Below are 21906 nucleotides of genomic sequence, written 5' to 3' on the forward strand. Positions count from 1 at the left end.
AACAATTTACAAAGTTATATTAAGGGTTGGCATCCAGTAAAGGATAGGTAAAAAATATTTGCTACTATAGAAATTAAGCTGCGGCGTGGTCATTACCAATTACCGAAATGTCATGCAAACTCCAGGTGGCTTCTGATGTTAATGGAATCAATCAGCGTACCCATAAGTCAAGAGTTTTATTGAATGTTCTCATTCCCTTATGTTTCAGGTTGTAGCAGTTCACAGTTTCGATGTGGGAACGGGCGCTGTATTCCTGCTAGCTGGAGATGTGATGGAACTGGGGACTGCTCGGATAACACGGATGAAGCGGGCTGTCGTAAGTTAAAGGCAGTGATACTTATATGAGTGATCCAAACAGTTTTCAACCGTTGGAACGCTTCCACTAATGACCTAGAAAGTGGCTCCTCAGGAGGTCCTTACGTGTATGTTTATTGTGTTGTTTTTATGTTGGTGAACCATGGTAGCGGGAGCGATTGTCATTTACCAAAGGAGCTTCCATATTTATTTTTTTAAACCTAAACCTAAATTAACTTTGGACATCTCTGTATCAATCTCTTTACTAACTAATCGAGTCAATGTTCCAGATTTCGCATTTTGCCTGGTGCTTGCCTTCCTTCTGTAGATACGTATTCACGCAGTCGGGCTGCTTAGTGGCTGCTAGGGGTTAATCTATGCGAAGGCAATACAAATTTGCTAACAGTAGCAACCACTTTCTACATCCAGAGAGGCAGATCACAGTAAAGAACACGTTTATTTATCATTGTACATTTTTCAGGCATTGCACAAAATGGAACAGTAATGGTGAAGTCAAAGTTTGCACTGGGACAGTATATAGTGCCGAAGGGCTGGCACTAGTCTATTTACCTACAGAACCATTTGGTAGAAGTGGCTAGTAGGAAGCCTGGACATGACTGTGATGGTGTGAGAATGGTGAAGAAGCAGAAAAAGCTGATTTTGTGGGCTAGTTCCTATGGGTGAACTATCTCATAAGGGAAAAGAAAACACAAAAAAAGAATGTTTGGTGGCTCCAGGGCTATTGGCAAGTTTGAGGCTTCTCAGAATTCTATTCTAAAGTGTAGCAACCGTGCCTACGTGTTTTAAACTTTGTACTTGCCCCTACAGAAGGAGCAAAAGAAATGAGTTGCTATGAGGAGAGAAGGATAATGTTTTCAAAATTGAGTCACAGGACCATCGCATGCCCTGACTCATTTACTCTTCTAATAGATTAAATTCAAAGATAAATTCCTTATTTTTGATAAATCCATTGAACTTTACTGGGACTTAATGCAGCATCATTTGTTATAATTCATTGTTCTATTAATAATTAGGAGGATACAAAGTACACCATCATCAATTAGCTGGCTCACCGGAATCTCACTGGCAAATAACCCCCCTTTTATAAAAATTCAGTGCTTGAGTTCTTGAATTGAAATTTATCCTGATGATGACTCATAATTGGTGAGCAGGTCGAAACGCCATGATATTTACGTTTTGTCTGACATTCTCTATAGTCTCCAAAACGTGCTTCAGTGTCTGATGCCAGATAATGATGATACCCACTTTTGCAATTCCTACACTATGTGATCCTTTTTTTGGTCTGAGCACTTGTGAAATATTGGAAACAATATTGTTTTAAATTGTATGCATTATAATAAGAGAAAGTCTATCTAACTATATACAACATGGCAGCCCGTGCTTTTGTTTCGAAATGAGTTATCTTCTAGTGTAATTTGTTTCATTTCAGTAACTGTCATTAGGGTTAATGTAATGCCCCCTTTTAGATCACTCAAAACATTTGAAAATATTATCCTGCAACTGAAACATTGTTGATGTTCCTATAGATTTCCCTCATTTTCACCGAGATATTTAGGACAGGATCCTGCTACTGCTTTACTTATTATAAGAGTAGCAATTTTAAATCCAACATATTGCTGATAGAATTCTTTCTTGAAGAGAGAAGTTTAAACTTTAGATGAAACAATGTCTCTGATCCTGCCGGGTATTGGAATCTTCAATGAATCTGTATTGGGGTTGCAGCTGTCTGATCAAAACACCTTTTTAGTAAGAAATGATGAGTGCAGGATAAAGTGTGGCTGCTGCCAAAAGAGACACCACAGGGGCAACCCTAACCCCCCACATTTCTGTCACCAGGTTTGGCCTGAATGGAATACTAACAGTTTCCTGAAAGATCAGGACACTGTAGTGTGTCCCTGTCTCATGGGCCTTAGTCACTGGTACTCATTGTGCATTAAGGGAGGAAAATAGGCCTGTTATTTCCAGAAGCTCCCCTGAGGATAGAAAATTTGTCCCAACCGGGTTGATTGGTACTATGAACTTGAAGAATGCAAGGATTGTAAATATAAGCTGGAGCTCTCTAACGACGTATACCAACACGGACCCGCGTGGGCTGATACCTGAATGTGAGTTTGCATAGTGTAGATTGCTTTAAGGCTAAAAATAAGTATGATGCTGTTCTGAAGTTTTGCTGGCCTGACATTCTGCCAGGAGTTCAGGGAATCCAGCACAGAGTGCAAAGAACCGAAAAGTGCAGGTGACTTGGGTTTGGTCTTGTTTCCTGAGTATACTCTTTCCTTTTGCTATTTTTTACATTTGTGTTTTTCTTCATCTTTGTGGTTCCTCCCTGCTTGCCCTTTTCCAGTACTGCTGGTCTCCACCTTGCATGCTCTGAGCACAGGGTCTTCACCAGCATACAAGGCCTGGAAGTCGAAAGAAGTACAGCCAAGCTTCTGGATCCCCTTACCCAGCCTTGCGGTGTAGTGTTCTGGCACTCAGTTGGCTTTTGTGCTAGCAGGATCCAGATAGGATCAAATAGGTCCTGTGTGATTCCTGGTGTGTACCTTTGTGTCAGGGAGCTCACACATAGATCCCTGTCGGTTCGAAAGCCGTCTCTGCTCCTCATCAGTACCTGGAGGTACCCTGATTGCAAAGAAAGTCACCCTACTATCCCTAGGGCATGAGATATTCATTTTTTAATACACTGGCAGACCCTGACACTAAACCACAAGTTAAAAGTGTATTGCCTATGCCACAACTCCCAATATTAGACTTTGAGACCTTGGAGTTTGCGATCAGTTTGTGACTTTGAGTGGTGTTTAGAGAGTTGCTGTGATGTGGGTGGAAAATCTTGCTCTTCCATGGCCACTTTACTCGACCAACAGCTCAGTGTTCACTGATTGTGAAAAATGCATACTGTGTGTGGCTGGGTGGCAAGCAGTGCAACAGCATTGACTTGTGTTATTTTTTTGCTTATCCGATTTGCGTGCTTTTCATCATGGGCCAATATTTTCACAGTGGGAGCAGTTATATAGTTTGGGATATTGTCTGTTGCCTCAAGTATCGTCTCTGGCTGCACATCCTCGTCTTTATTGCCTCTGTGATGATTGTGTTGTGCGTTACCTGGACTAAACATTCACAACAATCCCTTTGAGCTAGGCCTTTAATCCTCAACCAAGCATATTTTTGCATTCTTGTTTAAGAGCATTAAGTAGTGCTTCTGCATGAGAGGGCATATGGGCACTGTGAATATAATTCAATAAATTACATGATAAAACATTAAAGAGAGGAATAGTGGAGGATACAGATAGTGAGCAATAATGAAGGAGCAGAGTGAGCAAAGATAATACAACTGGAAGGAAACCGAGATTCAGAAATGTAGTTGTGGCATGAGTTTAGAGTCATCGATAATTCAGGGAAAAAGTGGAAGAGGTGAATTGTTATGTGCTTTTTGAAGGTAGGGAAGGTGTGTTGAGCTCAGATGCCAGGAATTTGTGGCTTCAGACAAGAGATTATGTTATAACCTTGTAGATATATTAGCTTGTTAGGAATGGTGCTTCTATGATGTACCCTTAGATCCTTACTGTCATCATCTAGAATCATGAGACGTCATGGTGCTGGCGTTGATCTAAAGGATTATCCTGTAAGAAGGTTTGGATAATTACCACTAGGATTACGTCCTACCAGTATTGTGAACTTCTTTTATGTCTTTGTGAGATTATATATTTTTGTTGAATGCATTAATTTCCTTCTAGCGCTTACCATTGTTTATATCCTTTAATAATTGTTGTGTTTATTTCCTTTAATAATTGTTTGCATTTGTATCCTATATTAAGTTATTCTACAATTGATTTTAATGCATATTATACTTTCTTTGATAACACAAATTTATTTTCATTTTGTTTCTCTAGTAGTTGTATTTAATGCAGTTTGCTTCCATTGTTATAGGGATTGTCTCGTTCTAGTTTCCACCCTTTAGTTTTCCCAGCACTTATTTTTATCGAAGATAAAAAACACAATATGCAATTTAGGGGGAAGCTGTGTTATAACCTTGTAGGTATCTAAGCTTGTTGTTAGGAATGCTGCCTCTATGATGTACCCTTAGAGCCTTACTGTCATCATCTAGAATCCTGAGACGTCGTGGTGCTGGCCTTGATAGTTGGCTTTAAGAGAAGACGAAGACAGGCTGTGCTGTTGCGTGGGTGCAAGAAAGAAGGCTTGAGAGATAATTACCGGAGTACCTCTTTCTTAATAGATTACTTCTTAGTTAAGGGATGTTCTGTATTGGGAGTTACAGTCTCGTAGGCTATAGATACCAATGTTCTGCTGTAGATCGAGTATCCCATGCCCTGGTTGGGGGAGAACATGTTCCATCTTAGCTTTGAGATTAATAGCCAGTCCAAGTGACTACAGAACTGGGGGCTGAAGAGAAAAATCTGAGAGTAGGCAATTAGATTTTGGGCCTGCACGCTCAGAAAACTGCTTTATATCTGTTACTCATTTTGAAGAAGACCTGCTATTTGCATGAAGTATGGTGTACAAGAGGGGCACGGCTTCTTTAAGTATCTTGTACACTTATTCCAGAGCGCCTTAAGCATGATGTGGATGGCAGTAGTAAATAGAGTACAATTGTAGCATGACCAGAAATCTGGTCAGTTTTACTTTGTTGCGTCTCCACATCAGTAGCATGATCTCGTTAGGTATGGATACTTGGAATTTAGTTGCTTAGACTAATGCATTCATTTTATGGGGGGAAAAGAGAAGATCCGGATCACAAATTGCACTCTGTTTAAAATTTTCTACGAGGCTGGAGCTGTGCCTGGAGATAGGGCACATAAATAAAACTGCCTTAATCAATGGGTTATCTAACAGTAGCATAGTAGATGTATTTTGCCATCATTAAGCCTCACAAAATTCCCCTGACCCAAATGACCGGTTAGTCCAGTGATACTCTGGGGCTGTCTGCGGCCATCCTTACCTTCAGATGCGGCCCCTGAATTAAATTACTTCAGAGAGTGCTAACATTCAAACAGATGTTAAATAAATGGGGAATCTTTAATTACAAGCCAACTGAAGTAAAGGAAAATAATCTAATAAAGTATCCTGCAACATTTGACTACCCACAAAACCCCACTCCCATTCTGCTAGCCTCAATGTGACCCTCGCACTCACCACAGACCATACTTTGTGACCCAATGGAAAATGTTTGTGGGTATCTACAGGTTAGTCCATGCTGGTCTGTAATGTTAACCTGGCTTCAAGCAACATAGATGGTCACTCGGAATCACCACAAAATTACATAAACTATCTCAGCTTTTTAATGCAAAGCTGAGACCACTGGCATCTGAGGATGCAGCTAGTGTCCTTCATCCAAGGGTGTATGGAAGATATTAAACTCTAGAATTTTTCCTCTTTCATTAGTTTAAAATTTGATTGCTGGACATTGAAGTTATTCTGTTGCTCCACATATTCCTGAAAGGGTCTTGTGGCTGCCACCAACTTCCAATTGCTAGGCAATCGGTGGCAGCCACTTATTATAGCCTTATAGCCCGCCGTAGCGGACTACACCGGCTATTAAAGGCCCGCTGCAGCGTTAAAGGCCCGAGCCGAAGGCGAGGGACTTTAACAAAAGCAGCGGGACTTTAATAGCGGTATAGCCCTGCTACGAAGGGCTATAAGGCTATTAGAACATTCTGCCACTAGAGGGCAGAATGTTCTTACAAATTAAACAAAGGCTTCTCGAAGCTCGAGGAGATTTATATCCCCTCGAGCTTCGAGAGGCTTTTGTAAAACATTGGAATGTTGCTCTGCGGGCCTTTACCGGCCCGTAGAAGCACGGAGCACTCCATTGTCTACAATGGAGTGCTCCACATTCCAATGTTCTAATTGTGTTTAAAAAAACACTCATTAATGTGTAATAATCTTCTGACTATTTATAAGGGTGCTGACCTGTTATATCTCTTGGCAGGTACCAATTCAGGGGCTTATTTACAAGCCCCTTGCGCCACCGGTGTATCACTTTTTGTGGCGCAATGGGGGCGCATTTTGCTGCCCCATATTTACCAGGACCCTGCACGACAAAAAAGTAAGCAGAAACCATGCCAAGGATTCCTGGTCTAACAAGCCAACATTAGTGTTGTGTGCTGTCGACTACATTTCAAACTCGTGAAAATGTGAAGTTCATTTCAGGACAATAGGATGATTACTGTATATTCTTCCCCAAGGTTCCACCCATCTAACTGTCAGAAGGGAGAAAAGGGAGGAAAGGGCCTTGGGTGTGGCGGTTCTAAGCTCACCTCCTGAGAAATATGTCCTGGGGGATTGTACTCAGCCTTCCTGAGCTTCAAAGGGTAGCGTCAGGGCTTTCTGGCTTCTAAGGGCTGCCTGCCCTGCCATTGACAAATGCAGCTCACACCTAGGCCTGCCTACCCTTTGCTATCCTACAATGTTTGGAGCCAAATCGAGGAAAGTGGGTGAGACGAAGGGGGCATCCCCAGCCACAGCCTGGCACTGGGGATGGTGCCTTCAGAACCTCTCGTTGGAGCACTCCTAGACCTGCAAAAGATTCAGAAGAAGAATTGCCCTGCTGTCTGAAGAAGTAAGACGACTGGACCTGCTTACCATTTGCCCAGGCTCCAAAGATCAGTTGACTGACCTCTTATTTGAGCTACAGGGACAGCCCAAGCTTGCAAAGGCCTCCTTGCAACAGCTTAGTTGACCAGCCCAAACTGGACCTGCCTGGCCCTACTTGAGCCCTGATACTGGCCTCTTCAGTTGTCAGTCCTGGTCCCCAAGAGCTCCCCTAGGTCCTGGACCTTTGACTGGCATCAGAGTACATTACTCGTAAACTCAAGTTGATAATCCAGAAAATGTGCGTTCCTTGCAACTGTGAACTGGACTTTTCAAGCCAAAAGAACGATTGTCCAAGACACCCACCTTCTCAAATCTCCAGCTATGACTTGCTCTTCGTGTCAGCTCTGGGGCCCAGTGCCAGCGGTGACAGTCCATGTCGACCACCAATGTGAACCTCCAGCCATAACCCTATGTGCCAAACAGTGCCCTATTCTGACACACCTGACCTGGTCCTCGCAACCACCATCTGCAGCTCCTTGGGCAGACTTGGGCATGAGAAGGTAACAGCAGGGCCAGCACAGGTAAACATGGTGGGACGGTGCGGGGTGGGGGCAAGTTGACTGACAACAGAATTGGTATAATTAAATAAATAATACCTATTCCGTCATCTGTCGGCTTGTTCCCGGCCACACCCTGCCCCGCCTTACCACGCTTACCTGTGCTGGCCGCCGCTGGAAGGTAAAACTCTTTAGGGGGACGAACCTGGACTTTGTATCTGACCCATGCTGCATCACGGTGGGCCTGAATTTGTGAGTTTACCCTGGTGACCGGATGAGTATGAGTGGCACTTTGTGGTTTTTGGTGCAATTTTCACCTAAAACTTAAAAAATTCATAACTCCATTTCTATTGGATGGCTGACATTTTGATGTCATTGTATTTATAAAAATTAGATCTATTGATTTAAATTGATTTAGGATTTTTCTTGAGTTGTGTTTTCACTTTATTACTGTCTGAGTACTTCATAAATAATTAACACGTTGCCTTCAACTTAAATTTGTCTGCTTTTGTGCCAAGCTACCAGAGGGTTAAGAACAGGTTTATTAGTGATTTCTGTGGTTCATCCTGACAAGGATTGTGTTTATCAATTGAGTCACGCTTTCAACCCTCCCAACTAATAACCCGATTTCTTTTATCTGCTCCTTATAATTGTTGTACTATTCTTTTGTTTTGCTTCTGTAATTTTTATAATTTTATCATGCATTTGAAAATTTGTCATTAAATGAAAATGTCATATAAATCAACAGTGCCATCGAATTGCAGTAGAGTTCTTTAAAGAAAATCAATATACATTTTCTTTAAGAGGAGCACAACCAGTGCTTCCGTCCTCGTTTTTTATTTGAAATAAGTTTCAATGGAATGTGTGGTCACATATGTAACTTCAAGAGTACATAGGGTACAAAATAACTTTGCGAGTTATCCCTATTTTACCAATCTGTTTACTAAAAATAGTAAAGCAATTTCTCAATTTAACATTTCGTATGGCACTTGTGTATGAGGAAGACATTTGTATGGTCATATTGGGTCTGACAAATGAAGACACAGGAGAGATAGCTCGAATTAATGAAAGAAACAGGCAGTGGCGTAGCTAGCCCTACTGCCACCCAGGGCAGACCCTAAGTTTGCTGCCTGGTGCAGGTAAGAGCTTGTTCCCTTGGGGTTTGGGGGTCCCGGCAGCCCACGTACAACTTGTTCTCGGGGGGCGAGGGGTGGTAGTAGTCGACAGACAGGACTTGCTCACCTCCGCCGCCTCCAAAAACAGCCCCCCCACCCTCAGCTATGCCACTGGAAACAGGTCTACTTTGGTGTTGACAGCATCATTTAAATTTATTTTCTATTTCATTTTTATCTGTAGCTCCATCTACCTGCGAAGCAAATGAATTTCGGTGTGCGAGCGACGGAGACTGCATCCCTCGATCATGGGTTTGTGACAGTGAAGAAGATTGTGACGATGGATCTGATGAACGTCAGCAGTGCTGTAAGTCATTTGTGGGGCTACTTTTTGCCAGACCCTCTTCTGCGACAGGAACACATATCTTTGGCATTTTCTGCTCCATACTTGGCTGTTATATAAAGACAGCATCACAGTAGACATCTCTGTAAAATGTCGATCTGCTCCCATTCACTGCCCTACTTCAATTGTTACAGTTTAAAATATTTTTTAAATGTTCATTTTGCCATAGTGAATAATCTCATATAATAATTAGGATACCATATGAGAAGGCCTAAGCCAATCAGAAAATAGAAATTGTTAGTGACAGCGATGCATGTTATGTTATGAATTAAGCATACGTACGCTGAAGTTTGTTGGGGGTGATCATAAGATTGAATGAAAACGGAAGCTAGCGCTACAGCTTAGAGGAGGTGGGTTTTTAAAGGTGGGTTTTTAAAGGTGGGTTTTTAAAGGTTTTCTAAAGAGAAAGCAAGCATAAGTGTACTGTTGTGTTTTCAGCTTCTTCAACTACTGCCTCTTCCCAGCACAAAAGCATTGGTCTTTGCCAGATTTTTAAACTGACTGGGCTACTGAAGCGCATTATGCATCATATATATTCTATAGTCAGGCTTATAGAAAACTACTTGACAGGAAAACACAGACTTTGGTGTTTAGGATCACATGCCAGCTGCCTGGGACGGGCAGAATCTTATCAAGGCACATATCATCATACATAAAAGCCGCAAGAAAAGTATCCAGCTTGTACCATGCATCCTTTGCTAGGGCTGGGCATTTAGTTACTCACCATCTTTCAATGCCAACACACTCTACAGAGCTTATTTGGGGTCTGACCCGCGTATAGGAAACACAATTCAGCATCAGTTCGTAAACATGATTAATGTAAAAAATATAGGCAAGTGCATAAATCTCACCTTCTTGCAACCATTTTTGCAAATAATTTGCTAATAATTGTTATAGCATTATATTTAGAGTTGAATTGGGAAGAACAGCGTACAGCCCGCCATAGTTTCATTAAATATATTCTTTTCTTGCCTTTCCATTGGCCACACATCTTCACATTTAGAACTGCTCAAAGTTCTCAGTATCCTTCCATGAGCCATTACCGGTGCTTAATTTGTGAAAAAATAAGTGCCAGGGTCCTTGTCAGGCGTCCAATGTAGCTTGCACCACCTATTGTCCCTGCCATGGCTGCAAACATAACTACTGACCATCACACTCCTACAGGTGTGACAATTCAACTAGTCCAGGCCTCCAAAGCTATACGAATGGCTTGGGCAGCAGGTATTAGTCATTTTTATGTATGGTGAATTAATAAACAACTGTTGGTGTGCTCATCTTTAAATTAGTGGCAGACTGTCAAGTAATGGTGCTCAGCACCGGAAACCACTAGCTCAAATTAAGCACTGGGCATTATACTGCTATAAAATATCACATTAATTCAGAAAAAAATATTCAGACCTCTGCAGCAGTTAGCTACTCGATCCTGCAGAACAGTCAGCTATAACAATCAAAGTACAACAGCAACTTGCAATGTTGCAAAGAAAGCCGCTTGTGTCAACACACTGCAGTTTACAGTGACTGGTACCCACTTCCGTAATTGCCTCTCTGATAACTGAGGACCTAGCAGAGGAGATTGTTTTGAGCCACATACGCAGTAAGGCGCTAGGAATTTGAGGAGGTGTGGACTGGCTCGGAATCCGTCAGCTGATTCTTGAAGGATACACTTTGAAAAAAGATGAAGGCGCTCAAATCTTGGCACCGACTACTTTGCCCAGTGGGGCTCACCCGGCGAAGCTGATTATTATTTAAAAAAGGACCACCGTTGACCTGGCAGCCATTGTGCGCACGAGCCAAGGTCTCACAGACTCCACAGGCAGCGCTTTGATGTGGCAAAGAGCTAGTGGATTTAATTTCCCAATGAAATGAATGACAGCGAGGGAAATTGTGATGGGAATTACACCCGCAATGTGCTCAATCTTTCATTCACGCTTTACTCCTTTATCGTTACCATGCATTCTTATGTACTCGTTATGTTCCTCATGTTGTCCGGTTGTGCTCACTCTGTATAGCGCTCTGACACCTTCGGGTCATGTTAGCGCTATATAAAACTTCTCAAATAAATAAATAAATCTTGGAGTTTTCCTTTACCAGACTCCACTTTCTTTAGAGAAAGGTATCCTGTTTTTCTTGTGTCTTGTAAAACTCATCAAAAATACCCACACCACCTGAGAGCAGGATTCACAGTTAAGACCTTCAGGCCAAATACCAAGTAGAGCAATATATGAATAATTTATGATTCTATTCTATTTATTGTTTTTCTACAGCACTAACACTGGTCGGACCATTTCAGAACACCTAAAAAAGACATGGTATACCTTGAGTGACCACCACACTCTGGGTCATTATGGACACTTACTTCAGTCCTCAACCATTTATCTACAAATCAGAGATTTTAGGTGGGTTAGTCTAATTAGCTCAGTGGAAGCAAAACAGGACTAACAAGAGTACCAACACCCAGAATGCATTAGGATAGCCCACTACAGACTAAGACTGGAAACAATGGCCGTAATGAACTGGAGGGGTGAGGTCACCTTTGGTATGCCCAGAACTCAAAGTGCTGGCTTTTTTATATAGAAAAAATGTCAACAATGCAAAAATATTTAACTGGAAAAAATGAGAAGTGGCCCAAGATACACTTCAGAAGTTGAACAAATGAGCCCAGGAAAAAAGATGTGTGATATGTGAATGTTTCTGTCTGGCCGGCAGCTTTACAAAGAAGCATAGTGAAGAAGTGGTGGTACCTTGGCTGCGCTCCACAGCCGGCTGCCGATCCACTTGTAGCCCTCAAGTTCTTCTCTCTGAGATGTTTGGGGCTCACCTGGAAGAAAGTAACTGCCTTTTCCTTCCTCGTATGGGATAAGAATATTTCAGTTTAGGAGCAGTGCTTTCGAAACATCCCTTCTAGTTTATAATTTTTTTAATTTACGATTAATATTGAGAGCTACATACCACATTTCAGCTGTGTCACAACGCTAAGTGTGGTCATGCAAGGAATGTAACATATGATAGTGTTATCAGGTGCTGAAGGATTACTGCCAATGACGTGTTGCAACACTAGAGACCATGTGGGCATTGAGCAGCGTGGATCAGAGATTGAGTGCCAATTTGCCAGGCGCCTTGCCAATTGAAGGACGGAATGCTTTTGTTCTTTAAAGTGGCAAGGGATACTATACAATGACCCCAGGTAGCATCTATTCAACTTGATTCTGGCTAATCCCTGGCACATAGTGGTGAGCCATGTGTGGAGAAATGGGCCATGCTTGACAACATATTAGATGCTGTTGGGTAGTAGGTGGAAGAGTGAAAGTCAGACCTGAAACTTTACATTTTGAGGTTTCTCTGCAGCTCCAAAGAGCAGCAACACTGCATAATGTAATAGAAGTATTTCTTCCAATGTACTGGGATTAGGGATACATCCCAGTTCAGTTCATCCTATCCGCTGCCGATATCATTGTCTGTGCCTCAGTCTACCAATATAAATAGCTTTGTAAGCACTGAGTGACATTTCAAGTGAACTCTGTATCGGACAGAAACAGGTTTTCTAAAGTATGGTATGAAAACATCACAATGACCCCACGAGTTGTGGTTGGGAAGAGGAGGTCTGATGTGATCAGAGGAAGAACCGCGAGGGCAAGAAAGAACAGAGGGTGGTGGTAATTCAGCAGCATTAAATACACCCTTGGGCCTTCCGCTTGGCCATGGACAGGAGGGGAGGAAGGTTCTGTCTGATAGGTATCATCACATCCTACATCTGGAAGCCTTTGAGTGCATGTTTACGCCTGTAGTATTGCACAGACTTTGGCCTATCAACATGCTTTACCCACTCTCTATTGTGAATCTTTATTTTTACCAAGTTAGTCCGTCGTTCTTTGTCACAATCAAACAGGGGGTGCAGCACCTCGATTCGCTTTGTGACGCAGAGAGTGGTTTGAGCGTTTGGAAGCCATGTGCAGTCTTATGGTTGTAGATGTCACGGTTGATCAAGTGAGGAGGAGTGCAGGACCTCTGCAGTCGCAACATGACCATGGGATTCTTCTAGGAGGATTTGCAAATGATGCCTGATGGGGTCATCTAAATTTGTAGCACTTAGAGGGCTCGGCAGGGTGGCTGCTAGCCCTGACCATGCATGACTCTATCAATGGTAAATTGAGCGAAGCATGATCAAAGAGTAAAGAAAAAGATGCCAACATCTATAAAACATAATGGTACCTACAACTATTGTCATCCTACCCAATCAGCAAACCCACCACCCCTTCCTTCACCTTTGAAGTCTAGAATGTGTAAAAATAACAAAAAATGTAATCATGTGTTGTATATTTTACAGCGGCGGGGACCTGTTCAAGTCAGCAAATCACCTGCTCCGATGGAGTGTGCGTACCGCAGAGTTACCGCTGTGATCGCGTCAGGGACTGCTCCGACGGAGCTGACGAAAGGGGCTGCCGTGAGTTTCTCTTTTATACGTTAACACCAGCTTTGATTTCACCCTCTGCTTTCTTTGGCATTTTAATCAATTTGTAAGATTAAGGGGCTCGTTGACAGACATCAATGGTCACAATATGCTTCTTGTTATCAGCATTTCGCTGCAGATTCTTTCGCGGATTAGCGCTGATGTCCTCCTGATGGAGTTATATGATTGTGGTGAAGCCTTACTGGCCTCATTGTGCTGCAGAGGGATATTCATGCCTAAATTTGCAGCATTCAAAATTTGTGAAACTGAAGATAGCAGAAAACCTCAATAAAAATGCTTCAGCAGTACTTAGATGTGAAACACTGTTGGTGCAATGCACAATAAATGAGTAAATCTTCACCACCAGGAGGTTACAGCCTTGCATGTGTGTAGCCGTACTCCTTTTATGAATTCACAAAGGATTTCCAGGTTATGCCTCCAAACCTGCAACTGTTGTAGCAAATTTTTGTGCATATGCAATTGCAGCCATGCGGAAGCATTTCTACAGGCACAATTGTACATAATTCACAATTATTCATGAGGAAATGGCCCCTACACAATAACCAATTATTGTGCTCTATTTCCCTTCCTTCCAGGAAAGGATCTGACTCCTGCAGTTTGCAGGAGTAAATCTCCAAGCATTTCCATAGTGGGAATGGGTCAGTTAGTACATGTTAATACACACCAACACTCCAAATAATGGTTATTCCCAAACTTTCTAGGGAAAACCCAACCCTGGAAGGCACATCCCCTACTACATTGAGTGGAATTTGCTCACACACAATATCACTTGATTATGGGGTAATATTGCACAAGAATAAATGGATTTATGAGTCTAAGTCACTTTACCTGGTATATCTGGCACTCTTTAAATTGAGTCATTTGCTTATCTGAGTGGACTTAGACCTGAAATGACTTTGTGAATCGGTCCTCCTAGGTCTGCTTTTTGATATCATTTTGATCCTAAATACTGGAGACTCCGGGGTAAATAACATTGTGTACTTCTAAAGTTAAATGAAAGAATATTTGAAAACGAGGTTTTCATGTATGGTATATTTGAGTAGCAAAATTACAGCATGTACATATTGATTAAATACTTCACTTTTATAGTTTTATATTGACAAGGGATGATGTCAGAAAGGTGTCACAGAGAGTTAGGGTCTTAGGGCCTCATTTAGAGTATAGCGGATAGGATTCTCCGTCACAAACGTGCTGGATATCCCATCTACCGTTATGCAATTGGAATATAGCGGACAAGATATCCAACCGTGTTCGTTATGAAGCATTCCATCCCCCAAACTCTAAATGAGGCCCTTACTGTTGATACCTGTGTATGACTTTCAGGTGCACCGAAGAGTAACACCCAAAGCATATAATATTAGCATTGGAAACTTTATTTCCATGACTGGTTTTACTCAATGGCGGCCATATAAAGGCCTGGCCTCCTGGTTCTTCTATTTGCTTCTGAGGATACATCTGACGGGTTTGCTCAGCGGGGATCCTTCTCTATTTGGCCTACTTTAGTGACTCAAAATTTCCAATGCACAGTTAATGAAGAAGCTCTTCACACAGCGTTGATGGAGGAGTTTTCAAAATTAAACATTTAAGCAAAAGTGGCACTTCACAACTTAGAATATTTTCTAAAATGTCCTATCATTTTGAACATCCTTTTTCATGGTTGACGACGTAAATGTGGCTAATAAGATTTAATTTTATTTTGCCATTTAAGTATTGATTATATATCACCTATATTTTTGAATGCTTACAGATAACATTTTACCATTTTATATTAACATTCGTTCAAAGTATTTTTCAACCGACCAACCCCCTCTGCATCTCCACAACTGGACCTTCTATGGAATGTTTTATGATCTTCTGGCTGAAATGTGCACAAAGGTATCAGATGATTCCATGTCCTTTAGGACACCATTTTTCAGTCCAGGGGTTTCCTCTAACTATCTAATGCATTCTGGGAGTTGAAGTCGTGGTACATTTCAACTTAGTAAAGCAGACTTACACACCCTTAACCAAAGATTTGCAAAAGGAAAGCCCTGGACTGGATCCTCGTGACTCTGAGGACATGGAGTCTCCCCTAGTGACCCTGAGGAATGGCTTCTAAACCCTGATCTGCCTTCTTGGGGCATGATCCATGGAAAGCACACAGGCACCCGCCATGAGTGCGAAAGAAACAGACAAGGATGCAGATCACTTTATTTCCATTGCCTTGGCTTCCCAAAATTAGGATCTCTTGGAAAAGTGTGGTTTCTTCTGTCACCCCATGGCATGGTCTGCAAATGAGTAGAAAAACAAAGAATGGAATTTTGCTGGCTAATATAAAATAAAGAGATATGTCTTTAAACACTAATGAATAGTACATTAGAAGCCAGTAACAATACATAACGGGAACGGCAATCATGACGTAAGCCAAATGATATATGGGCTTGAAAACCTTGCTCTCAGATATGCTCAAGAACAACGGGGGACATTTACAAGAAAAGGCCGGAGCGCAGTGTTACGGCAAATTTGGCAACGCCACTCTCTGACATTTTCAAAACGAAGGGATGCACCCTATTTCAGAAAATGCGTTCCCCCTAGTGCAGGCACCCTTGCGGCATGTTGCAAAGGTGCCTGCGCTGCAGGGGCGATTGTTTATGTGCAGGAAGGAACACATTCCTGCACATGAATAATCAATACCAGCGATTTTATGGAAAGAATTTAAAAAAAGGAGAAATTAATAATTTCTCCTCGTATTGCCATTCCAAGACCAGGTTTTGCCTGGCTTTCGTTCTGGAGCTGCCCCATCCTTGTAAATCTGGGGCAGCATCAAAAAGCAACAGGGGTTGTGGCGGAACACCCACTGCAACACCCATTACCCGGCTCTTTGCCACAGCAGACCACGGCGGTAAGGGGCATACATATAAAGCAACACCACCGGAGCGTCAAAACAAGGGACGCTCCTGTGGCTTTAAGGCTTGTAAATACGCCCGGCGTGTTTAAAAGGTGCACTTAGCAGGGAATGGCGGGCAATGTGAAGGAGAAAAGAATCAACCCAGCTAGCTGGAGCCAGCAGGGCAATGCAGCGTTGGAAGAAGAAAGAATAGCTCGGTGTGTGTGCATGTGGTGTGTGTTTGCATTTGTAGGTGTGTGGCATGCGTCTGCGCCTGCATGTGTGTGTAGACCCTTGGTGCATGTGTGTGCATGCATGTATTTATGTGCTCGTAAGTTTTGTTTGTGGGGGGCGCACAGGCGAAATTTGACAATTCTGCAGTGGGTGCACAAAAACATTGTATTTGCAACAGAAACCCGAGTTCGGACTCCATCTATGTGACGTACTGCAGGTGATCTGACAGACCACTCAACTGTAAAACACCTCAAGTACTGATTAGCTGAGCAATTTCGTAATTAACACATGGACACAGGCTGTTTCTCACACTGATTCAATGTAGTTAATAATTGGATTAACAGCAGATAACATTGGTGCGCTGTCGGATTTTCCTTCCACATGAAACATAGATATTATGCAATTTACATAAAGCTGATCTAGACAGCATAAGTGGAAAAAAAGCATCCCCTCAGGAACATGTCAATGGGAGCACATGTGGGACTTCTGGGCGCAATCTGAGACGCCCTATTCATGGGAATATCTTTTGCTAGGACCTGCCTTGAACACATAGATTTCATTTTGAAAGATGCTGCTGTGGTTTATCAGATAGGCATGTGTTGACCAGCTGTCCCCCTGTATCCCACCCTTCCTCATAGTATTATATGCTATCACCTGATCTACTGAAATTATGCGGCAGGGGAGGGCGGAAAAATCCACAGGGTTCACTAACACAGGCAGCAAATGAATGCGACAAAGAAAGGCAAATTAGAAATAACATTATGTAGTCAAAGGCAAATTGTACAGCAGATTATGTTACAATTCGTCCAAACAGTTTTATATATGTGCTCATAGTGATAAGACGCGTGTGTTTTGTATGAGGACCAAAATTGAACCATTTGGGTGCTAGTTGTTGCTTGTTTTTGTGACCATTCCCCTCTTTTGAAGTAAATAAAAATGCCATCCAATGTCTACTTAGTTTGAAAGTGGTGTGAGATATGAAGGGCTCTGCTTAGTACTTCTCACGTGGTGTGGCAGCCCTAACACCAACATTAACCGAGGGAACGGATGCACCATATGTTTGTATCTCAGCTGCAAATGTTATGCAAGTTGATGTGATATTGTCCAATTTATTCCGAAAACATTCTTTTTGTAGAATACCCTGTCTGTGACCAATTGTCCTGTGCAAATGGAGCGTGTTATAACACAAGCCAGCGCTGTGATGGCAGAACGGACTGCAGAGATCTGTCTGACGAAAGCAACTGCAGTAAGTACACCCTTACATCTGTTTGTGACGTGGGTGACCCTGATATGACGTTGTTGTTGTGTTTTATCCAGTAGCTCACGCCCATACGTATTGCTTCAGGAGGGCTGTGTCTGTGTAAGGGGTTCGGTTGCCAGTGCACTCTGGCAAAGACACTGCATCTTTGCCAGCACAATTGGGAACAAGTTGCGGGTCTGTTTGCAGTGGCACAAACTCTATTTTCCTGGCCGGGCAATCAGATGTGATCCTCCAAATGCTGTGAACTTTTTCAGCGACTGCCTCAAACGATGACGCTGCATTTCTATTCGTATCCTGATGTACAATTGACTGTAGTGCGCAGGAAGCTGACCACATGACAACAGTAGCTCACAAAACACACTGGGGCATATTTACAATAAAATGTGGGAGCGCGGAGCTGCGCCAAATTTGGCAGCTCCGCCATTTTCAAAATGCAGGGATGAGCTGTATTCACAAGAATACGGCTCACGCCTGTGTTTCCCCTAGTGCAAAAAAAGCTGCCTCGCGCCAGCGCAGGCCCCCTGCCGCCATGTTGCAAGGGTGTTGTGTGGCGTTATGCCATGCAGAGTGGCTCAGCGCCACCTTGTAAATATGAAAAATGGTGTCGCACCACTGGAGCATCAAAAAAGTGATGATCCGGTGGCAGGGAGGGCTTATAAATATGCCCCTGTATTTGCCACCTGAACAGATACCTCGTGTAATCGAGGCTTTGTGTTACTTTAGTACTGACACTTCTTTACCATCGCCTCTCTAAATTTAGTTTCAAGCACCTGGGTTGTTTGCAGCAGTCTCAAATCCCCCACTACTGAGGAAGGATTAACTTCTCCTTCTTTTACTTGTAATCTGTTTCAAACGTTCTGCAGGAAGCGGCCCTGTGTGTGAGGGCACATCTTTTATGGTCCTGCTGCGACTGTAGGAATGCGCCTTTTGAATGTCGTAGGAGACACTATGCTAGACTTGCAAATACCCCGGTCCTAAAGCTGTGCTGCAACTCTACCTTTCTTCTCAGGTTCTCTGAAACGGACACATATTTGAAGAATAAAACATAGCTGTTGCATTAGGTTCAGCACCTTCAATACATTTATAAAAAGAATAATCATTTTTTCCAAACTGATATTCATAGAGATTCACCAAATTTGTAGCACCTACTTCAGCTAACAGTGACAAGTAGCGCTAGATGTGATGGTAGGTATGACGAGATGCACTTTGTTTTATTTATAAATTCACTCAAAGCGAGATTGCAAGTCTCTCTGACCAATTCTTAAGCGATACTGATGTGGGTCTGATCTAAAGGTCCAAGACCCTCTACCCATGGACATTCTATTCAGACACCCGGTGTTGTAATAACCTTACCTTTTTGTTCTAGGCGTGTTCTTTCTTCGCAGCCACTCTAGTCTGTAATTCTGTACTTGCTAATGTACTTGTACTAATACACATTCCCCTCCTGTTTTGTAGCTCGAAGATGTCTCAGCGACCAGTTTCAGTGCGGCAATGAAGAGTGCATCCCTCGGTCCTACATCTGTGACCATGATGATGACTGTGGCGACGGCACCGACGAGCGAAACTGCAGTACTGTGGTTTTATTTACTTTCTGCTCTAGTTTATCACTTGGGTTGGAGTTGGTTACTCTCCATGCTTCTTGTATACAGCTGGAGACCAGGATAATGACAATTGAGCAGATCCCTCAGCGTGTTAATGCGATGGGCTTGAGCATTATTTAAGAAGAAGGCTCCTTGGCGTGTTTGCACATTTGACCCCTACCGAGAATGCATGAACACAGCATTTATACGTATTATGCTGCGTTGCCCAGCGTCTCTATGTATGTGTGTAAGCATGTGTTTGTATTTATGTAGCATGACTTTAGCTGAGAGCAATAGAGTACTGTGCATTGAAGAATCAGTGGCAGAGATCTGGCAGGGAAAACACAACTCTGTGTACATAGGTATGGGAGGTGTAGGCATTTCTTACCTGTCCCGGCTACCACGACGATGGGTGCCTTTATTTGTTGATTCGATGCTCTTTGAGGAGACGTGTCCTCATATCTGGCCTGAATGAAGGAACAATGGGACATGCTTACTTTGTGTCACGGTTAACCATGTAATGCTTGCCATTACTCATAGGGTAAAGTGTCAAGATTGCTGCAATTTTGATCAATAGCTTGCTATTTTGAAGAATTTGTGAAGCAACATTGATATTTCATAGAGCAGAGCTGACTATTTCTTTTACCTTTATGAGTAAAATGTTGCCAGGCCAATAGCTCCAAGACCTGGCTTCAAGACAGAGCCAGCCTTTGAGACATGAAGGGCCTGATTTAGAGTTTGGCAGAGACGGTACGCCATCGTAAGGTGGACAGACTTTAAGTGTGTCAGAGAGGGAGTTCCATGGCTGGCATACTCCTGTGACGGCTTGACAGAGTATGGGCAGCTGGAGGTTTACATATGCCTAACAACTAACAGGAGATGCTCAGTCCGTTCGCGGAGAACAGAAAACCACTGGATGCTGTGAAAAATGCTAAGAAACCCCTTCAGATAGTTTGCTCATCACCTGGCCAGAGTTAAGAGTCCATCGGCCCACCCTTACTGGCGGAGCTTCGTCATATGGAACTCTATGAGATCTAGATCTAGGGCCACAGTCTTAAGCCACCAGGCCCTACTGGGTACCTGACCTTATGCTCCTGAGAAAAACTCTTGCCAAGGTGTATGCTCAAACTACATGAACTCTAGTGACAGGCAGTGCTCTAGTGTAAGTGAAAATTAAAAATGGCTACCTGGGCAAAAAATGTGTTTATTAAGAATTATTATCCAAGTGTCATGCTTAAAATAACCTAATAGTCTTAAAAAAATTGACTATTTCCTGTCTAAGTTTAGTACGGTCGACATGTACTCATGATGATTCTTAATGTCGTCATATGATAGAATGTCTACACACTGGTCAATTGGAAGGGGATTTAAGACGGTCAGAAATGGTTTCAGATAGAGGCCCATGGTATACTATCATTAAGGCCCTGAATGTCAGTTTTCATTCTAAAAATCCACCTCTGCTCTTTTAAGAACAGAAGTCTTGAGCCTACTTCTCAATCTAAATCATACCCTATATTTTGAATTGATTGCCCCTTTCAGTAATGGATGAACAGAAGAACCAATGTGGCCATTTCTCTGGTGTATGGATTGGCTACTTCTGTTGTGTTGAGCCAAACTGTATTCTCTCTTTCAGGTTACCCAACTTGTAGAGGCAACTACTTCACATGCGGCAGCGGCCGCTGCATCCACCAGAGCTGGATTTGCGATGGAGATCTTGATTGCGATGATTCTTCTGATGAGGACGGATGTGGTATGGCCAAAGACAACGCCTTTTAAATGTATATTTAACAAGCAATGCCTTTTGGCGATGCTGCTTTGCCAGGTGCTGCATCTCTTGAAGGTGCAGTACCACTTCAACTTGATTGACAAGTAAATACATTTCCAGAGCTATATTGATTCCAATTTCGCTCTCGTTGTGAATCTCTTTTCCATTTAGAACTGTACTTCTTCCTGTGTGCTAATGTGTCGCGTGGAAATACCATGCTTTTTTCACAAAGCTACAAAATGTAAAACCACCTCGCTTTTAAATTTTCACAAGTTCACACCAAGTTTTTTTCTTCGGGTTATTATTAAATTGAGAACCTCAGCAGCACTCTTGGCTGTTGTTAGAGGGCAGACAAAAGATTTGCAATGGCAAAAATGGAATGCTTCAGTTAGTAGCAAACTAATTTTATCTCTACAGAATGGGATGACTGAGGGTAGATATGCACTTTATAAGTGTTGACTAGAATAGAATAGATTAGAATAGAAGGTTGAGCATGATGCAAAATGTGGTGTGATGGCAGCGTCTGTGCACTATCAGGGCAAACTGCCAAAGCCACATCTTCTCCAACAAAATGGGGTTGTATTGGGCATACAACATACAAATCAGATCCCCCTATGTAAGAGCTATAATTCTGCCGTGAATTACAGAGCAAATGTTGACAGCGAGAAATATGTCAAACGGAAGACCATTGGTTTGCTGGTCTTAAACCAGGCTTTTTGGAGAAATATATGGGTGGGCAACCCTGGACCTTCCGACTTCTGAGTTAGGAGATTGTGGGGGGTCCCTCCCACAA

At 42.6% G+C, this 21906-nt stretch overlaps 1 protein-coding gene across 1 annotated transcript in view; it reads left to right on the forward strand.

Annotated features, from left to right (window-relative positions):
* LRP2 (LDL receptor related protein 2) overlaps positions 1 to 21906 on the forward strand; it is a 342454-nt gene that overhangs the window by 61486 nt on the left and 259062 nt on the right. Inside the window, exons 2-7 of the mRNA XM_085645360.1 lie at positions 209 to 316; positions 8781 to 8903; positions 13264 to 13380; positions 17643 to 17753; positions 19224 to 19337; positions 20982 to 21098. Coding sequence (XP_085501486.1) covers positions 209 to 316; positions 8781 to 8903; positions 13264 to 13380; positions 17643 to 17753; positions 19224 to 19337; positions 20982 to 21098 — 690 coding nt within the window. The remainder of the gene's footprint in view (positions 1 to 208; positions 317 to 8780; positions 8904 to 13263; positions 13381 to 17642; positions 17754 to 19223; positions 19338 to 20981; positions 21099 to 21906) is intronic.

Source organism: Triturus cristatus, chromosome 3_1, assembly GCF_964204655.1.
Source record: "Triturus cristatus chromosome 3_1, aTriCri1.1, whole genome shotgun sequence".
In the NCBI taxonomy this organism is placed as follows: Eukaryota; Metazoa; Chordata; class Amphibia; order Caudata; family Salamandridae; genus Triturus; species Triturus cristatus.